Below are 17,660 nucleotides of genomic sequence, written 5' to 3' on the forward strand. Positions count from 1 at the left end.
GGGATGATAATCCCAGGATAGAGATGGGCCCTGGGAGATGCCTTACCAAGCTATCCATGGCTTCAAGAGAAAATATCATCAGTTGTTTGGCCAGTCAGAACAATGTCTCAGGGGAATAAAAGAGAACATACCCACTGGCTTCTTCCTGTCTCAAGGCCCCTTACTTGTCAAAATTTGCCTCATGGGCATTAATTCCCCTCCTCTTCTAAGTTGCATCAAACAGCCCCTCTGAGCAGTCACTGTAGAAACCAAACTTCACTCTCCAAGATGTGGCACTTCTTCAGGGAAGGTGAAGTATTCAGATGCTTCATAAATTTGCTTTGGTCAGGCCATGTGCTGAAGTTCTCACCACACTGGCATGATGCAGGCATCATATAGGAGCACAATCCTTGTTCCATCTGGCAGATATAGGAGTTGTGGTGATGTCAGTGGATGGTCAGGGCTCTCCTGTGAGTAAATGGCCAAAGGCCTGAGAAACAGATGGGGTCAAGGAAATCTTGGGGAGGCATATAAAAATAAGTCCATTTACCTTGGTTCAGCAAAATGCCAAAAATAATGTAACAAAATATAATAAACTAAGGAATGTGATTTACACCTTAATTTTTACTCAGTTATCCATTGGCTTGGCCATGACATGTCCTATTTTCTGTGCACCTGCAAAAATTATGTCTTTTGGAACAATCTCATTCCTGGATATCTTTTTCTCATTTGGAAAGTATAGAAGATATCAATAAAATATTAATGAAAGTTTTAACCCCTGACAATTATGCATTGGATCATATTCCCAAACTACTGTTTAGAACCTCTATAAGTGACCTTGACTTCTTTAATAATTTTTAAATTGACAATAAAATTTCAAGGCACACTAAAACACCATAGTGTTGGTTGTTTTTCTCAAAGTGATTAAGCAAGCACATAACTTACAACTTATTCCAATGTGTGCTGATTAGCAAGGTGCTCTTAACATTGATGGTACAATGCCTCCAAATTTTTCAAGTGTTGAAATGTGCAAGAAAACATGTCTGAGATACAAGGAAATAGGTATGTATCAGGCCTGAGCTAGATGTGTTACACACATGATCATATTTATTGGCCACAGTTGTTAAGTTTATAGATCCTTCTTCACATGTATTATTAGATTATTACATTTATTATTATGATTGGTTCATTGATAGCTTTGAGTTATTGGTGGTTTTTCTTCTGCTTTCCAGGCAGCAGAGACCAAAAACTAGCTGCAGCAATTATGAAGGCTACAGAAAATACTGAAAATTTAGTTAAGGAAACATGGGATTCCTGGGCAGCTCAGTGGGTTAAGTATCTGACTCTTGATTTCAGCTCAGGTCATGATATCAGGGATATGAGAATTAGAGCATAGAGGCTGCTTGGGATTCTCCCTCTCCCTCTCCCATGTGCCTCCTCCTCTGCTTGCATGTGCACTTTCTCTCTCAAAAAAGACCAAAAAAAGGAAAGATAACATGTGACAAAGGGGAAAATTTCCACCAAGAAAAGCCATAGGCTGCCCCAAACAATTCCATTATTTCCCAGGAAAATCCACCATCCAGCCATGTGCATCCTCCCATCCAACAGATAACTCCTTCATGAAATTACAAATTATGGTGATCTAACACATTCAGTGGAACACACTTACTAAAAATTGAATGTAAAAAAATTGAATGTCAGAAATCTGGAATGAAGCAGATAATGGAGAAGGATTTATCTGTCCTTGCCTGGAATGCCTAGAATCTTCTTCATGGGTCATTTAAAATACATGGATTAGGATGATTATTAATACTAGTTGCTAAAACAAACAACCCTGAAAACTCACTGGTTCAAGAAAATAAAGTTAGTTTCTTGCTCATATCACACTCCATTCCTAGTCAGCTGACTCTCCTGGTTGCCTCAGGATGGTGATCCCAAGTGATGACTCAGGCATCTTGATTCTTCCCATTTCGTGGCCCTGCAATCTTTAAGTACTTTGCTTTCAATTGCACAATATGGGGAATGGGGAAAGCTGATGACTCATCAGAGCTTTTAGGAGCAAAGCCTTAAAGTGGCATATTTTATTTTTGTCCCTATTCTATTGGTAGAACTATTTGTATGGCCCCTGGCTAACTAACTGCAAAGGAGGCTAGAATGTGTAGTCTTCCTATGAACACAGGAATAAGCAATAGAATTTAAGAATACCTAGACACTTTTTGCCAGCCTAACCAAATTTTTATTTCACTTTTTCTCCTATATGCAGGGCATTCCTCCTCTCTTGAGAGGACAAGCCAGAGTCTTCTCTAGCCACTATCTCCAGCTCAAAAATCCAGGATCTCCAGGTAATCGGTTTTCACAATTATTGCCTCTTAATAGTGACCTATAAACCAAAAAGACAGGTTCTCTGCTCCTTCCCCTGATACACACACTAGACAAAAAATGATGAAACAAAGACAAGACAATGACTTCCATTCAAAAAAGAGACAGAAGGCCCACAGAAGTCACTGGTTCAAGGCAATCCAAATTGAATCCAGATAGCTCAGTTATGGCAGGTGCCACCAATGTAAAACTAAGGACATTTAATTTATGAGGCACAAATTTTCTGGGAAAAAAATCTTTGTCTTCATTGTTTTCTATGGATGCTGATTTCACTTTAGAAGTTTTCACCTCTTCTAGTGTTCTTCCTGGCCAAATCTGAAGTCAGACAGCATACCTCCTTGTGAGGTGATGCAGCCTTTAAAGCCTGCCTTCTGCTAAAAGATGGTGGCCATGAGTTGTTCTAATTCTCAGGAAGTCAAAGAATTCTCAGTAAAGTCTTATGGTTTTCTTGGCAATGCAAGTCTAATCAGTGGTAAGAAAAGAGAAATAAGTTTCTTCTAAGTGCAACCATTAAGTCCCATCATATTCTTTTCTTAATTAACCTCAGCACACGTAGAAGCCATGTCTTCAGATGTGGTTCAACTAGGAGGCATTGAAAGATCTTAAATGAACAAATCGTCCCTCATCATGAATATTTTTTAAATGTATTTATTTATTCATGAGAGAGACAGAGAGAGGCAGAGACATAGGCAGAGGGAGAAGCAGCTCCACCCCCTACCCCCGCCCCCCCCCCCCCCCCCGCAGGGAGCCTAATGTAGGACTGGATCCCAAAACTCCAGGATCACGTCCTGAGCCAAAGGCAGACACTCAACCGCCGATCCACCCAGGCGTCGCCCTTATGAATATTAAGACATAATTGGTTTTCTGTTTTGTCTTTAAAAATGTTTTTATTTTAATTCAATTTAATTAATATATAGTGGATTATTAGTTTCAGAGGTAGAATTTAGTGATTCATCAGTTGCATACAAAACCCAGTGCTCATTACTTCTTGTGCCCTCCTTAATGCCCATCTCTCAGTTAACCCACCCCCCCTACCCACCTCCCCTCCTGCAACCCTCAGTTTGTTTCCTAGAGTTAAGAGTCTCTTAAGGTTTGTTTCTCTGTTTTCATCTTATTTTATTTTTTCCTTCTCTTCCCCTATAGTCATTTGGTTTTTTCCTTAGATTTCACATATGAATGAAATCATATGGTGTTTACCTTTCTCTGACTGACATTTCACTTCACATAATATCCTCTAGTTCATTGTAAATGTCATTGTAAATAGCTAGATTTCATTCCTTTTGATGACACAGTTTTGTAAAGATATAACTTGTTCCCAAATTGGTTTGATGTAATGCCAGCCAAAATCCCAACATATTTTTATAAAATTGAAAAAAAAAAAAACTGTGTAGAGGATAAAGGTCAAGATAGCTAAGAAACTTCTAAAGGAAAATAAACACAATGGTGACTTAACCTACCATATATTAGAACTATTTATGTGACTATAATTGTTAAGATAGAAAATATTGATGCAAGGATAAACATAGTGACCGATGGCACAAAATACAGAGCCCAGAAATAGACCATGTATATAGGGAATTTTGATATATGATGAACATTAATAGAAAATCAGTGGAGAAAAGAGACTAGCCAATTAGTACAGCTATAAATTTGGTGGTACTTATCAGGAAAGTGCAATTATATCCCTGCCTCTCATAAACATAAAAGAAATCTACTCCATATTAAAAATTTAATATAAAAAGCAAATTTTAAAAACTTTATAAGCAAAGAAAGCAAGGCTGAAAATTGTTAATTTCTTTCACTTATCCATAAATACATACTGAATACCAACTACATTCCAGATCCTCTGGGAATAGTTGGAGCTTCAAAGATAAAAAAAAACAAACTAAGGGGTACTTGGGTGGTTTGGTTGGTTAAACATCCAACTCTTGATCTCAGCTCAGGCCTTGATCTCAAGGTCATGTGTTCAAGCCCCACATTGGACTCCATGCTAGACATGCAGCCTACTTAAAAATAATAATTATAAAAAATGACAACAAAACAAACTAAAATATTCAGGAAATATAGATTAATATCTTTCTGGCCTTGTTTATAAGAAAGATCCTTTTAGAAAAACACAGAAAATGCTACTGACATTTTAAATAAATAAAAGACTGACAAATTGACAACAGAGTGGTCCTATCCAGTGAGGAGATCCTGATCTGAGGCCCAACCATATTGTCAGTTATTGATCTATAGCTTGGTTGTATTAGGCCAAAATTAAAATTGTCCAGATGCTTTTATAACTTACTAGAAAAAATGATAATAAGTCTAAAAACAGTTTAATTTATATAATTTTGTTTCATACTAAGACAGTCAGTATTACTCAGCTTTTCTTGCAAAAGATTATCAAACCACAAATACAAATTCCACACATTTCATATTTTCATTATACATGTCTTTATTGTGATGAAACATAAAGCATAGTATCAAGTTCTTAAAGTTAAAAACATGTTACATGTAGATATAAAATGAAAAAATTTCAATGATTTTGTTCAACTCATAAAGAATGAAGAAACCAGTAAGATGTTAAGACTGGTTAAGGGAAACAGTGATGAATTATAATAAGCCAAATGAACTCTGAAGTAAATTTGCAAATAGATGTAAACCTGTAGGATCCTGAAGGGCAATAAACTATAATGTTCAAGGCTCTTTCCCACCACACAGAAAACAAGGGCATCCAGATGCATCAACTGCATCTGTATCTTTGCATTGTTATGCATGGGAATAGTTTATATGACTCTTAAAAAAGAATTTTTGCAATTATATCAGTTTTCTATGGATAACCTCTATCCACACACAATTTCTAAATAGACTTTGTTTCTAGAAAATTATTTAATTGTACACACCCTTATTAGACTTAAAATCCCAGGAGGATCTATTAGATCATGTCTAGCAGTCCTCTGAAAAGACATCCAGTAATCTCTTACACTTATTCCCTAATTTTGGATCATTTTTCTTAACAATTTTTGATAGAGTGATGCCTTTCTGAACATAGCTTTTTTTCAAAAGACTTACAATGCATATGTAATACTCCAAAATGCTTTGCTTGGTAATGGTGTTTTGTTTTGTCTTTGAAAGGAATAAATTCTCTGATCTCTAAGATATAGATTACCTTACATGTAAGGTAAGTTGTTCATTATATGACTTTAATGTTAACATGTACTCAGTGCCTCCTTCTAGATTCATTTTTATTGTTTATATAACAGTCATTTCATCTACCCTTTTGCCCTTTGTAATCCTAAACATACTCTGACTAGAAGTTCTCTTTTAAAATCTGTTATATTTTGGACAGCAGGAGAATTAATTTCCATAAAATGGAGTAAATCTGCTGAAAAAGTTTGTTTTTTTTTTTAAGATTTTATTTATTTATTCATGAGAGACACAGAGAGAGAGAGGCAGAGACATAGGCAAAGGGAGAAGCAGGCTCCATGCAGAAAGCCGATGTGAGACTCAATCTTAGAACACTGGGATCACGCCCTGAGTGATCTCTCTTAGATATTTTGGAACATCCTGCCCTAAGAATAAAGCAGGAAAATAATACTAGTTTGAGATAATCTCTGGCCACCAATTCCACAGTATACTAAGTGACATTGTCATTTAAAATAAGCTAAACAGAGATCAGGCTTTCTTTTTGACCATTTGACTAATAACCGCACAGAGTAGAGTCTTACCTAAAAAACAGTAGGCCTGAGTTTTCTGGGGTATAGGCAGTGAGTGTTAACAGACAGGCAAAATACACGGATGAACTCAGTTAATAGTCCCTACCTGAAATACAAAGCTTTTCTGAGCTCAGGCGTGGAGCCATGGAATGGAGATACAGAGGAGGGTTGGAAAGTTAAGACTGTGTGTGAATTCAGTCCACATCCTGCACTCCACCTCCACCCTTCCTTGGATCTTACAAACTATGCCAACTTGTTGCACAAGAATGACCAGACTCAAAAGTTTAAAATAAAAGCCTGTCATTTATTAGAATTGTTTCTCAGGAAGGAAGAAGTAGAATGCCCACCAGGCAGGGGCCGGGAATCACACCACCCCCATGCTTAACACATCAAAATTACAGGTTTTCTTTTGTAACTTAACGTACCTAAAAGTCCCTGTAAGATTTGTGTTGTTGAGCTGTGGAGAAAGTGAAACTGGAGAAGGAACGATGCGAGAAACTGGTGATCTTCTGGGGAGAATGATGTGAACCTTTCAAAATAGCAAACATCAAAGACAGTATCTGATAAGAGTACTATTAGCAATCAAAATGCAGACAAATACACGTTTGAACAAAGGAAATCACATTACTTGTTGAGAAAAGAAAAGGTGAATGGAATTGAAGATCCCTAAAAGAGTAAAAATGTCCATTCAAGGAAAAGAGATATTAAGGGTTTCCTAATTAGTTGCGGTTTTTCACTTTACGAATAGTGAGCCCTCTCTTTTTGGCTATGCAAAGGCTGATTTCATCATTAAATGGAGATCAATCGAGTTGTAACTAAAAGCACATCTTAATGGTTTGGACATGAACTGACATGAATCGGGGGATTCAGAATGAACCCAAGTTTCTGAATTGAGCAATAGGATGGATTGTAGGTGTTGATTACTCAAAAGGAAAGACAGGGAAAAGCCAGGCAAATAGAGTTGGAATTCAGTTTAAGTCACTTGAACCTGAGATGGCTGAGTAACCCAAGAGAACCTAGCAAATACACAAATCAGTATGTGAGTCTGGGCCTCAGAGATATTGTCTGGGTTGAACATGTAAATACAACTTGCCCAAGATCATATAGCTTCTGAGCAGTGATGGGAACAGGGGACAACCTTTTGACTCCACATTTATGCTTCTTTCTCTAAGACATGCAAAAACCAAGGAAATGGGAATCTGTGCTTTAAGTCTAGAATTCCACAATCATTTTCCCTCTACAAAAACTGCTAAAGAAGAAAGTCTGAAGTATTACATTTCAACTGTGCTGAACCTGGGACCAAATATTAAAAATTGTGTCTAATCATGCTACTTAGGACAGAAAATTTCCATGTGCCTTCTTGAAACCTGGCTTCTGCCAAACCTCTATCCACTATCTGACAAATATGTCTGAGTGTCAGTGAATCTCAAAGATATAAACATCATTAAATTTTCTCACCAGACTTCTAAGTCCCGTAAAAATTACAATCCAACTCTATAAAGTGGTCATTTAGTGAGTGCATGGCCTTTGATACATTGGTTTGGGCTGAAATTGACATTTGTCTGATAATGGGAAAAGCAGGTAAAATGTCTATGGTGGAAAAGAGAGAAAAAATAGGGAAGATGACAAAAAATATTATACGGCAGATGGCAGCAGAAGAAACCCCCAAAAATGACTAAGGGGGACACTCAAGAGAGAAACGAAGGCAAACATGACAAAAACTTCAAGAAAGGAAAACAATGTTGAAATGGTGGCTAGAGGCAAAGTGGTAAATGACAAAACCCAAAGAATGGTCAAGCTTTTCAACAAAGAAAGCATTGGTGAGCAAAAGGAGGGCCATTTCAGTGAAGTAATGTGCTCAAAATTCAGATTTCTCTTAGTTGCAGTGAGATTAGGAATCTGGAACTTAGAGGACTTAGCTGGGAACACTGGTTCTAGATGTTTGGATCCAAAGAGGGGGAGCTGAAACAATAGCCATGGAAGTGGAGTATACGTAATACAATGAAAATTCCATAGCATGTCAACTATTAGTTGTGACTAAGTTTGGAGTGGAAAAACAATATCCCTAAATTCTCAGGAATGAAAGAATCTTAAAGATTATCAACTACAGTGTCCAGTTTCTGTTCCAAATCCCCCTTTAACACCATAACCACAACCACTTCTTTCTCACACCCAGAAATGGTCCTCCAGACTCAAAACCGGGAGAATCCTCAGGGACAAGCCTGTTTAGTTCACGTTCCAACAGCTCTACCTCTTAGAAAATGGTGCCCTAATTTGTCCAACAGATTCCTACACTCAATTCTATATTCACCCATCTGTATGGTTCTGGCTTTTACCGAGGACACCATATCATGCCAATAGACAAGGAATGTTTCTCTAGATTTTAGAGGCAACCCTCTTGTCCTTGTCCTGATCCTATAATGCTTACTCATAGGACTCGGGAATCTCCCATACATATTTACTAGATCATCCAGACTCAATCCAGTTGTCACCTATCCTTCTGCAACCTCCAAAATGAATCACAACACTCTTGGTGGTACCAAAGCAGAGCAGAAATGTGATCTCTTCCCATCCTTGGCACCTTCAATACTTATAGAGCTATTTTAGCATCCTGTTTGCTTTCTTAGCAAGGTCCTTTCCTATACTCTGTTGCTCCCCAGCTCCAGCCTAACCTTCCCCTGTCCGATGATGACTGCTCAAAGATAAAAAAACACGCACATGAGAAGAAATGCATTTTTATGGAGAAGGTAAAGTGTTCCAGAATGAGGGAAGAATCACTCAGGAGGAAGTAAGGTTGGTGGTATTTAAATTCTTGAGTAGATTGAAGTGTTTGTAACTGACAAGTTGGAATTGGGGTCATAATCCTTCATATTGTTAGAACGAGCTATTTTCACAGAAAGTTTCAGGCAGCACTTTTGATTGTTAGGGCAGGTTAAGTATTGAATTTCATTTTTTCTGCAGGTGTTTCTGCACATGCCATGGTCAAGCTGGCATGGAATCCAAGGCTCTTGGCTCTTGCCATACTGGGATCTGAACAGGTCACCTGAGGAAAACATAGCCATATTTAGTTTCCTTGTAGCAGTCATAATAGGAGTGGGGAAGCATGATTTAAAGAGAACAAGCCCTGAGAAGATTAGCAGGATCTGGAGTCAAAACCACCTCAGTTCAAATCTGGGCTCCATCATCATAGCTCCTCACCCTTAAGCCAGTTACTTCCATTCTCTGGCCCACCACTGCATCATTTTCACAGTGGGAATCATAATAGAGCCTGCTTCTTACCATTTGTGATGGTTCGATTAGCATATATAGGATGCTCAGAAGAGTATCTGGTGCATAATAAGAAGTAATGAAATATTAGGCAGTGTTGTCGATAAGAAAGTTTTTTCCTGAGGGTCCAGGGCTTCTCAAGGGCGGCCCCTGTGAGCACATATTTGACATGTTTTCAAGTGCCCATACAGATGTGTGGTCCTCACACGAGCTCTATCAGAGACAGCCAGGCTCCGCTCTAAGGCAGGACACACATATTTGAGCCCCTAATATGCCTTTGAAACATTTGAGCAAACACATACCACTCATATTTTTACATTGGCCCCACAGAAACAGATAGTATATGTACCTATGCAGCACACTGGCATGCTCATACAGGCACATATGCACATGTCCATATGCACATAAATTGAGGATATACAAATGTACTCACTGTACGAATCTCTACCACATACTTTCCACAAATGGCTACAGCCCATGTGGGAGTATTGATAGTTATATATCAGTCATCCAGATATGTGATGTGTATATAGGTTCTTTAGCTGAAAATACCCTGGTGGCAAATTTCCTGACACTTGTCAGCCTTTTATAAATATTAATCATCAATGGTATTAGTTCCCTATTGGAACTTTCAAAGACAAAGGAGCCATTAGAAAGAAAATAATACTAACAATCACTGTTGTATGTCCAACATCAGCTATATGTCAGGCATTTTACAAATGATACCTCATTGAACCTCTATAAAAGCCTACTGTTCTCCCCCCATTCTTTAGATGAAGACACTGAGGCTCCTTATCCTGTCCACATTTCCATAGCTTGTACTTGACCAACATAGGATTCAGTTTCTTCTCTATATGATATTAAGCCCATGTGCTTTCCTTACCACTCTCTATAGGATTTCTAGGATGGAGTGACATCCTCCTGCATGATGTCTTCAGGCATAAGGACTTCTTCAGCTATCAATAGAGTCCAAAATCCATAGCTGAGCACTCCAGGACCTTCAACCATCCCCCCGTCCCCTCTTTTCACACCCATTCATTAGCAGTCATTCTGTAACAGGCCTTGTACTCAGTGCTAAGCATGAAGAGGTCTCCAATGCCCAGGCACATTAATAAAAATTGGACAAGCGAATCTGACATTATTTCCTGCATGGAAAGAAAGGACAACTTGATAATTTTTTGACAAAATAAAGTAAAATGTCCCAAGTTTAGATGAAGTCAGAGAATGTGAGGGGAAACCAAATAGAAAAGAAAATGCCTTAGTGATAGACATCCCACAGCATTTGGGTGCTGGTGTATATGTGAACTGCCCCAGAAATGGGTACTCCAGCCCAGAGAAGGCACTCAATTGCTGCTACATCACCCAGGCTGCTGGCTAACCAGAGCAAGAAGGTAAAAAATGGTACCCCTTCACCCATATTCCAACATCATGGTACTGCTGCGTTTCATCAGCATCATGGCACCCTCATCATGGAACCTCTCCCTCTTTTGGCACCATCCTATTTTAAAAAGGAGCAGGTCTACAGGAGGCCTTGCTAGAGGGATACCCACACTCTTCTGGCTAACATTTGAATTGGTGGACTTTCATTTTCTTCCAAATACAGTGGAAGGAAGCCAGGGTACCCAAGGTCTCCTCTTTGTAGTCACCAGAGGATGAATAGGAACATAGATACCAGGAATGAGAATCAGGCAAGTTGATTTTTCCATCACTCTTTCCACATGGAAAGCAGGCCAAGGCAGGCCCAGGAGGATTCTGCTTACTGTGGCTAAATAAACATACAAAGTTTTTGTCCTTGGGATCCCTGGGTGGCGCAGCGGTTTGGCGCCTGCCTTTGGCCCAGGGCACGATCCTGGAGACCCGGGATCGAATCCCACATCAGGCTCCCAGTGCATGGAGCCTGCTTCTCCCTCTGCCTATGTCTCTGCTTCTCTCTCTCTCTCTCTCTCTCTCTCTGTGTGTGACTATCATAAATAAATAAAAAATTAAAAAAAAAACAAAGGTTTTGTCCTAGATATTTCTAGTTTCTCAATCCTGCATCTGTTCTAACCCTATATTGCTCTGGATCACTACAGATTAACCCCCACATCATGTTAAGACCTCCTTTGATCATCCCTCTGTCTCCAAATTGAAGTCAGAGACCAGATTTATTTGTTTGTTTGTTTGTTTGTTTGTTTTAAATTCTTTTTAAAAAATTTTTATTTAAATTCGGTTTAACAGGGCAGCCCCCGTGGCTCAGCAGTTTAGTGCCGCCTTCAGCCCAGGGTGTGATCCTAGAGACCTGGGATCAAGTCCCACATCGGACTCCCCGCATGGAGCCTGCTTCTCCCTCTGCCTGTGTCTCTGTCTCTCTCTCTTTCTGTGTGTTTCTCATGAATAAATAAATGAAATCTTTTTAAAAACAAACAAACAAATAAATAAATAAATTCAATTTAACGTACAGTATATTATTCATTTCAGGGGTAGAATTTAGTGATTCATCAGTTGCATATAACACCTGATGCTCATTACTTCAAGTGCCATACTTAATGCCTATCACCCAATTACCCTACCCACCTCCCCTCCAGCAACTCTCAGTTTGTTTCCTAGAATTAAGACTCTTGTGGTTGGCCTCCCTCATCTTATTTTTCCTTACCCTCCCTTATGTTCATCTGTTTTTGTTTCTTAAATTTCACATGAGTGAAACCATCTAGTATTTGTCTTTCTCTGATTGACTTATTTTGCTTAGCATAATATCCTCTAGTTCCATTCATGTTGTTGCAAATGGCAACATTTTCATTCTTTTTGATGGCTGAGTAGTAGCCCATTGTATGTATATACCACATCTTCTTTATCCATTCATCTGTCGATGGACATTTGGGCTCTTTTCATATTTTGAGACCTGCTTTTAAATATCAGCACCCTCTGTGCTCCTACCCAGTCTCCCAATGTGAGAAATGAGATGAGAGAGGTTGCACCAGATCAGAAAATCTCAACTGTGTTTGTGAAGAAGGAGGTTAATGTGTAATACTTTACAATAACCTGGAGAGTTGTTAGGTATAATCACATCAAGTCTCTAGAGATTCTGATTTGATAGGTCTGAGAAGAAGCCAGAGCCAGGGTGCTTTGCACAGGTGTCCCAGAAAATATGCATGGGTTCCTGCCTAAAGTGAGAGTCAAACCCTGCCTGACCTTCTCACATTGACCTCTAGACATTACCCAGAGCATTTCCCACTTTGGACTTGCATTAAGAGCAAATTAAAATGTCATAAATCCAAAGCAAAACATATGCTCTAGACTCTTTCTGACAATTCCTCTTTTTTTGCTTTATTGATTTTTTTTACATTTAAAAAAATTTTTTTAAGATTTATTTATTTATTTATTCATTCATTCATTCATTCATTCATGAGACACACACACACACACACAGAGAGAGAGAGAGGCAGAGACACAAGCAGAGGGAGAAGCAGACTCCCCACAGGGAGCCCAATGCGGGACTCAATCCCAGGACCCTGGGATCACACCCTGAGCCAAAGGCAGATGCTCAATGGCTGAGCCATCCAGGTGTCCCTACTTTTTTAAAATTTAAATCCAACTTGCCAACATACAGTATAACACCCAGTACTCATCCCATCAAGTGCCCTCCTCAGTGCCTGTCACCCAGTTACCCCACCACTCCGCTCACCTCCCCTTCTGCAACCCTTTGTTTGTTTCCCAGAGTTAGGAGTCTCTTATGCTTTGTCTCCCTCTCTAATTTTTCCCACTCAGTTCCCCTCCTTTCCCTTATAATCCCTTTCACTATTTCTTATATTCCACGTATGAGTGAAACCACATGATGATTGTCCTTCTCTGACTGACTTATTTCACTGAGCATAGTGCCCTCCAGTTCCATCCATGTTGAAGCAAATAGTGGGTATTTGTCTTTTCTGATAGCTGAGTAATATTCCATTGTGTAGATAGATAGATAGATAGATAGATAGATCACATCTTTTTTATCCATTCATTTGTCCAAGGACATCATGGCTCGTTCCACAGTTTGGCTTTTGTGGACATTGCTACTATGAACATTGGGGTACAGGTGTCCCCATGTTTCACTCCATCTGTTTCTTTGGGGTAAATCCCCAGTAGTGCAATTGCTGGGCTGTAGGGCAGTTCTATTTTTAACTTCTTAGGAACCGCCACACAGTTTTACAGAGTGGCTGTACCAGTTCACATTCCCACCAACAGTGCAAGAGGGTTTCCCTTTTTTCACATCCTCTCCAACATTTGTTGTTTCCTGCCTTGTTAATTTTCCCCATTCTCACTGGTGTGAGGTGGTATCTCATTGTGGTTTTGATTTGTATTTCCCTGATGGCAAATGGTGCAGAGCATTTTCTTATGTGCTTCTCAGCCTTGTGTATGTCTTCTTTGGAGAAATTTCTGTTCATGTCTTTTGCCCATTTCATGATTGGATTTTTTGTTTCTTGGATGTTGAGTTTGATAAGTTCTTTAGAGATCTTGGGTACTAGTCCTTTATCTGATATGTCATTTGCAAATATCTTCTCCCATTTTGTAGGTTGTGTTTTAGTTTTGTTGACTATTTCTTTTGCTGTGCAGAAGCTTTTTCTTGAGTAAGTCCTAATAATTCATTTTTGCTTTTGTTTCCCTTGCCTTCATAGATGTATCTTGCAAGAAGTTACTATGGCCAAGTTCAAAAAGGGTGTTGCTTGTGTTCTCCTCTAGTATTTTAATGGATTCTTGTCTCACATTTAGATATTTCAACCATTTTGATTTTATCTTTGTGTATGGTGTAAGAGATGGTCTGGTTTCATTCTTCTGCACATGGCTGTCCAATTTTCCCAATACCATTTATTGAAGAGACTGTCCTTTTTCCAGTAGATAGTCTTCTCTGCTTTGTTGAATATTAGTTGACCATAGAGTTGAGGGTCCATTACTGCGTTCTCTATTCTGTTCCATTGATCTATGTGTCTGTTTTTGTGCCAGTAAAACTGTTTTGATGATCACACTGTTTTGATGATCACAGCTTTGTAATACAGCTTGAAATCTGGCACTGTGATGCCCCGGCATTGGTTTTCTTTTTCAGTATTCCCTTGGCTGTTCAGGGTCTTTTCTGATTCCATACAAATCTTAAGATGATTTGTTCCAACTCTGTAAAGAAACTCCATGGTATTTTGATAGGGATTGCATTGAAAGTGTAAATTGCACTGGGTAGCATAGACATTTTCACAATATTTATTCTTCCAATCCATGAGCATGAAATGTTTTTCCATCTCTTTGTGTCTTCCTCAATTTCTTTCAGAAGTGTTCTGTAGTTTTTAGGGTATAGAACCTTTACCTCTTGGTTAGGTTTATTCCTAGGTATCTTATGCTTTTGGGTGCAATTGTAAATGGGATTGACTCCTTAATTTCTCTTTCTTCAGTCTCATTGTTAGTGTAGAAATGCCGCTGATTTCTGTGCATTGATTTTGTATCCTGCCACGCTGCTGAATTGCTGTATGAGTTCTAGCAATCTCTTTCTGACAATCCTATCCAAAGCCAAAAGTAATGTAATACCTGATTTCTCTGCCACCTGTGTATCCCAAACATGATCCTCTCCCACCTAACTTCTGAGGTTCTTCCTACCCATATTTTTTAGGCGTAAGTTATTTATATATGCATTCACTCAATAAATGTTTACTAAAACCTACTCTGTGCAAAGCACTCACCTCAACACCAGGAAAATAGATTTAGAAGAGAGAGTCATCATTCAAACAATTGAATTTCCTAAGTATATGTTTGGGATGATGAAAGGAAAAAAATGACTTTGATTATCCTAGAAAAGGTTGTTCCGAACAGTTCCTGCCCATTAATTCTGCCAGGTAGAAAGTATTAAATGGTTATTAAGGAAGCACACTATGTACAACTTTTGAAGCATAGAAGGCTGTCTTCCTTTCTTGCTGTTATTTGCAAAACTACCTATGGTTTCTCATACCGTTCCAATGTGGGAATTGAACTTTAATGAACATGAGAACAATTGTCTCTCAAGTAAAGAGGATGAAACAGGGTGAGAAATAAGGGGTAGGAGAAAGTGAAGTAGGAAGAAGATGGGAAGGGGAAGGAGGAATAGGAGAAGGAGGAGAAAGGGAAGGAGGAGAAAACATAACTGAACCTCATCCCAAGAAAGGAGAAACAACCTTGGTTCTGGGCTGGGATGAAACTACTCCCATGTCTCTCTGCACTTGCCAAGGTTTGAGGAGAGACTCTTGAGGATATTCCAGCCTCCCGATTTCATCTTTCCTCACTACTTACAGTTATATTTATTGCTTTCTGGTGCCCCTGAAAGTCACACTCAAGAAACTTTTTTTAAGAGTTTGAAAATAATACCACATATATTTCACACAGCATTCATTCTCCCCCATTTCAACAGATAGAGCTCTGCTATGATGAATGAGAGAGACTGTCTTTCTGAAGCGTAATTACCCTCAAACTCAGGCTAAGTAAGCCAACCTCTACCCAAATAAACCCCACATATACCTGGCTTGATAACACACCTACTTAAACCAAATACCTAACTCCAACTCACAGCTTTATCTGTTTTCTAACCACCTAAGGCTCAGTTATAAAATTTAACACAAACATGACTAGCCAAGCCACTCATCCCCGATTCATAGCATCAATCCAAAACATAGCCCATCCACCAGCTTCACCCTAACCCTTAGTTCTACCCACTTCCACCTCCAGCTCCATTCAACAAAAATACCATTCCCTCTCCAGACTACACCAGAACATCAGTCTGGCCCAATCCTATAAACAGAATCACTCACCCCCTCCTCATGCCCACTCATTTTTCTAATATTACTCTCTCTCTAAGGTCATATGCCATCCCCCCAACTCATTCTCCCCAACTTGGATCCAATCTCTCACACCTAATGAATGCATCAAGCTCCCCTCCCACTGACAGCACCACCTAAAATCCTTCATGCTTCAATACTCCACTGTCCCAACAGGAGCAACAGCCTCTTAAATTTATTTTGGCAGAGTAGACCAGGGGAGGTCTTGACATGAGAGGGACCATGAGAATAACATTCACAACCTTTCTGATACCAGAAAGGCTTTAAGTAGTGCCTGTGATATGTGAATGAGAGTCATCTCAGAGGTCACCAAGATAACAATACCAAATACAAGACCCCAGAACTTTTGAGAGAGGCCTGAGTTACCTTGAGTCTTACAAACCAGGATCAGAAGGAAGGAGATTGTCATTAAATAGGGCTTCATGACTGACATGTCCTGAGAGAATGGAGGGCTGTGCTGCAGAGAACTGAACAGAGATCACTGCAGCAGGGCAATTCCCTGCCTTTATTAGTTTTTTAAATGGGCTAGGGTTGTGTTCAATGGACTAAAAGGAATGAGACATACCTGGGGTCAGCCAGGCAGAAGGATAACATGTATCACATATCTCAGCCGGGCACTCTGTGTACGTGTGGGAGATTTGCCAGAGGCACCCATGTCAAGGTGGGCCTTCCTTCCCAGAAGGAAACAAAGGCAAATTAGAGGCAGTTGGCATTTTGCATGAGACAAATTTGAATGAGCAAATGAAACAAGCAAACAATAAGAAAACTAATACATAATTATAAGAAATAAGGAGTCCTTCCTTAAACATTTGTCTTTATCCTCCTGAGAGTAGTATCCTCTCTCTGTCAGTAGTACTTACTACATATCTGATCCAATACCAGGCATCATGGATTAACAAGAAAGAAGGAGAGTAAGTTGGGGAAAACCAATGATGATGAAAGAAAAGATGAGAAGATAAACTGAAGGGGAAGTACAAATGGAGAAAGGGAGGAAAGGACATGAGGCAAAGATAATGGCAGTTAATATTTACCATGAATCAACCATGTGTCAGTTTCTGTACTAAATACTGTGGTCTAGATCTGAACAGTTATGACAATACTGTGAGTTTAGATAATAATATTTTCCACCTCATGGATGAGGATGAGAATGTTTGAAGAGGTGATATAACATTCCTAAGCCACCCATCTGATAAAACATAGAGCATAGATTAGAAATGATATCTGTCTGACAGTATATGTCTTTGCGGTTTTCCATTCTTCCTGTGAGTGGAAGTACAGAAATGAGACATAAGACAAAAACATAATCAAATGCTAAAAGTCAGAGAGTAATTCACTGTTCGAGACAATAAATTTAGTTTGAGGAATTCAGTGCTCATCTCTTGAGAAATAAGAATGAAAGGATTATTTAGAGGAAACTACATTGACTTTTTATTCCAACGAATCATAAGGAAGGTGGATGGGTGGGCTCCAGTCTTTTGAATGGAAGTCTAGAAATGAATGAAAAGTCAAAAGTCTAACATAAGTTTGC

The 17,660-nt window shown here is 39.1% G+C and overlaps 1 protein-coding gene and 1 pseudogene across 1 annotated transcript; one reads left to right on the plus strand and one right to left on the minus strand.

Moving 5' to 3' along the window:
• Positions 1 to 2,239: 2,239 nt before the first annotated feature.
• LOC112673753 (E3 ubiquitin-protein ligase RNF14-like) overlaps positions 2,240 to 17,660 on the plus strand; it is a 28,924-nt pseudogene continuing 13,503 nt past the window's right edge.
• DEFB116 (defensin beta 116) lies at positions 8,779 to 16,634 on the minus strand. The gene is made up of 2 exons (XM_025469623.2): positions 16,499 to 16,634; positions 8,779 to 9,102 (listed from the first exon to the last, which is right to left on the minus strand). The coding sequence occupies exons 1-2, from the start codon at positions 16,563 to 16,565 to the stop codon at positions 8,864 to 8,866; spliced, it is 306 nt and encodes a 101-aa protein (XP_025325408.1). The 5' UTR covers positions 16,566 to 16,634; the 3' UTR covers positions 8,779 to 8,863.

Source organism: Canis lupus, chromosome 24 (assembly GCF_003254725.2).
Source record: "Canis lupus dingo isolate Sandy chromosome 24, ASM325472v2, whole genome shotgun sequence".
Taxonomy (NCBI): Eukaryota; Metazoa; Chordata; class Mammalia; order Carnivora; family Canidae; genus Canis; species Canis lupus.

Bases quoted from the DNA above. Each gene is read 5' to 3' on its own strand.
- DEFB116 (XM_025469623.2), bottom strand. From the start codon at position 16,565: ATGTCAGTCATGAAGCCCTATTTAATGACAATCTCCTTCCTTCTGATC. The intron at 9,103-16,498 runs GTAACTCAGGCC...TGTTTTCCTCAG, and splicing joins CCTGGTTTGTAAGACTCAAG to GTGACCTGTTCAGATCCCAG.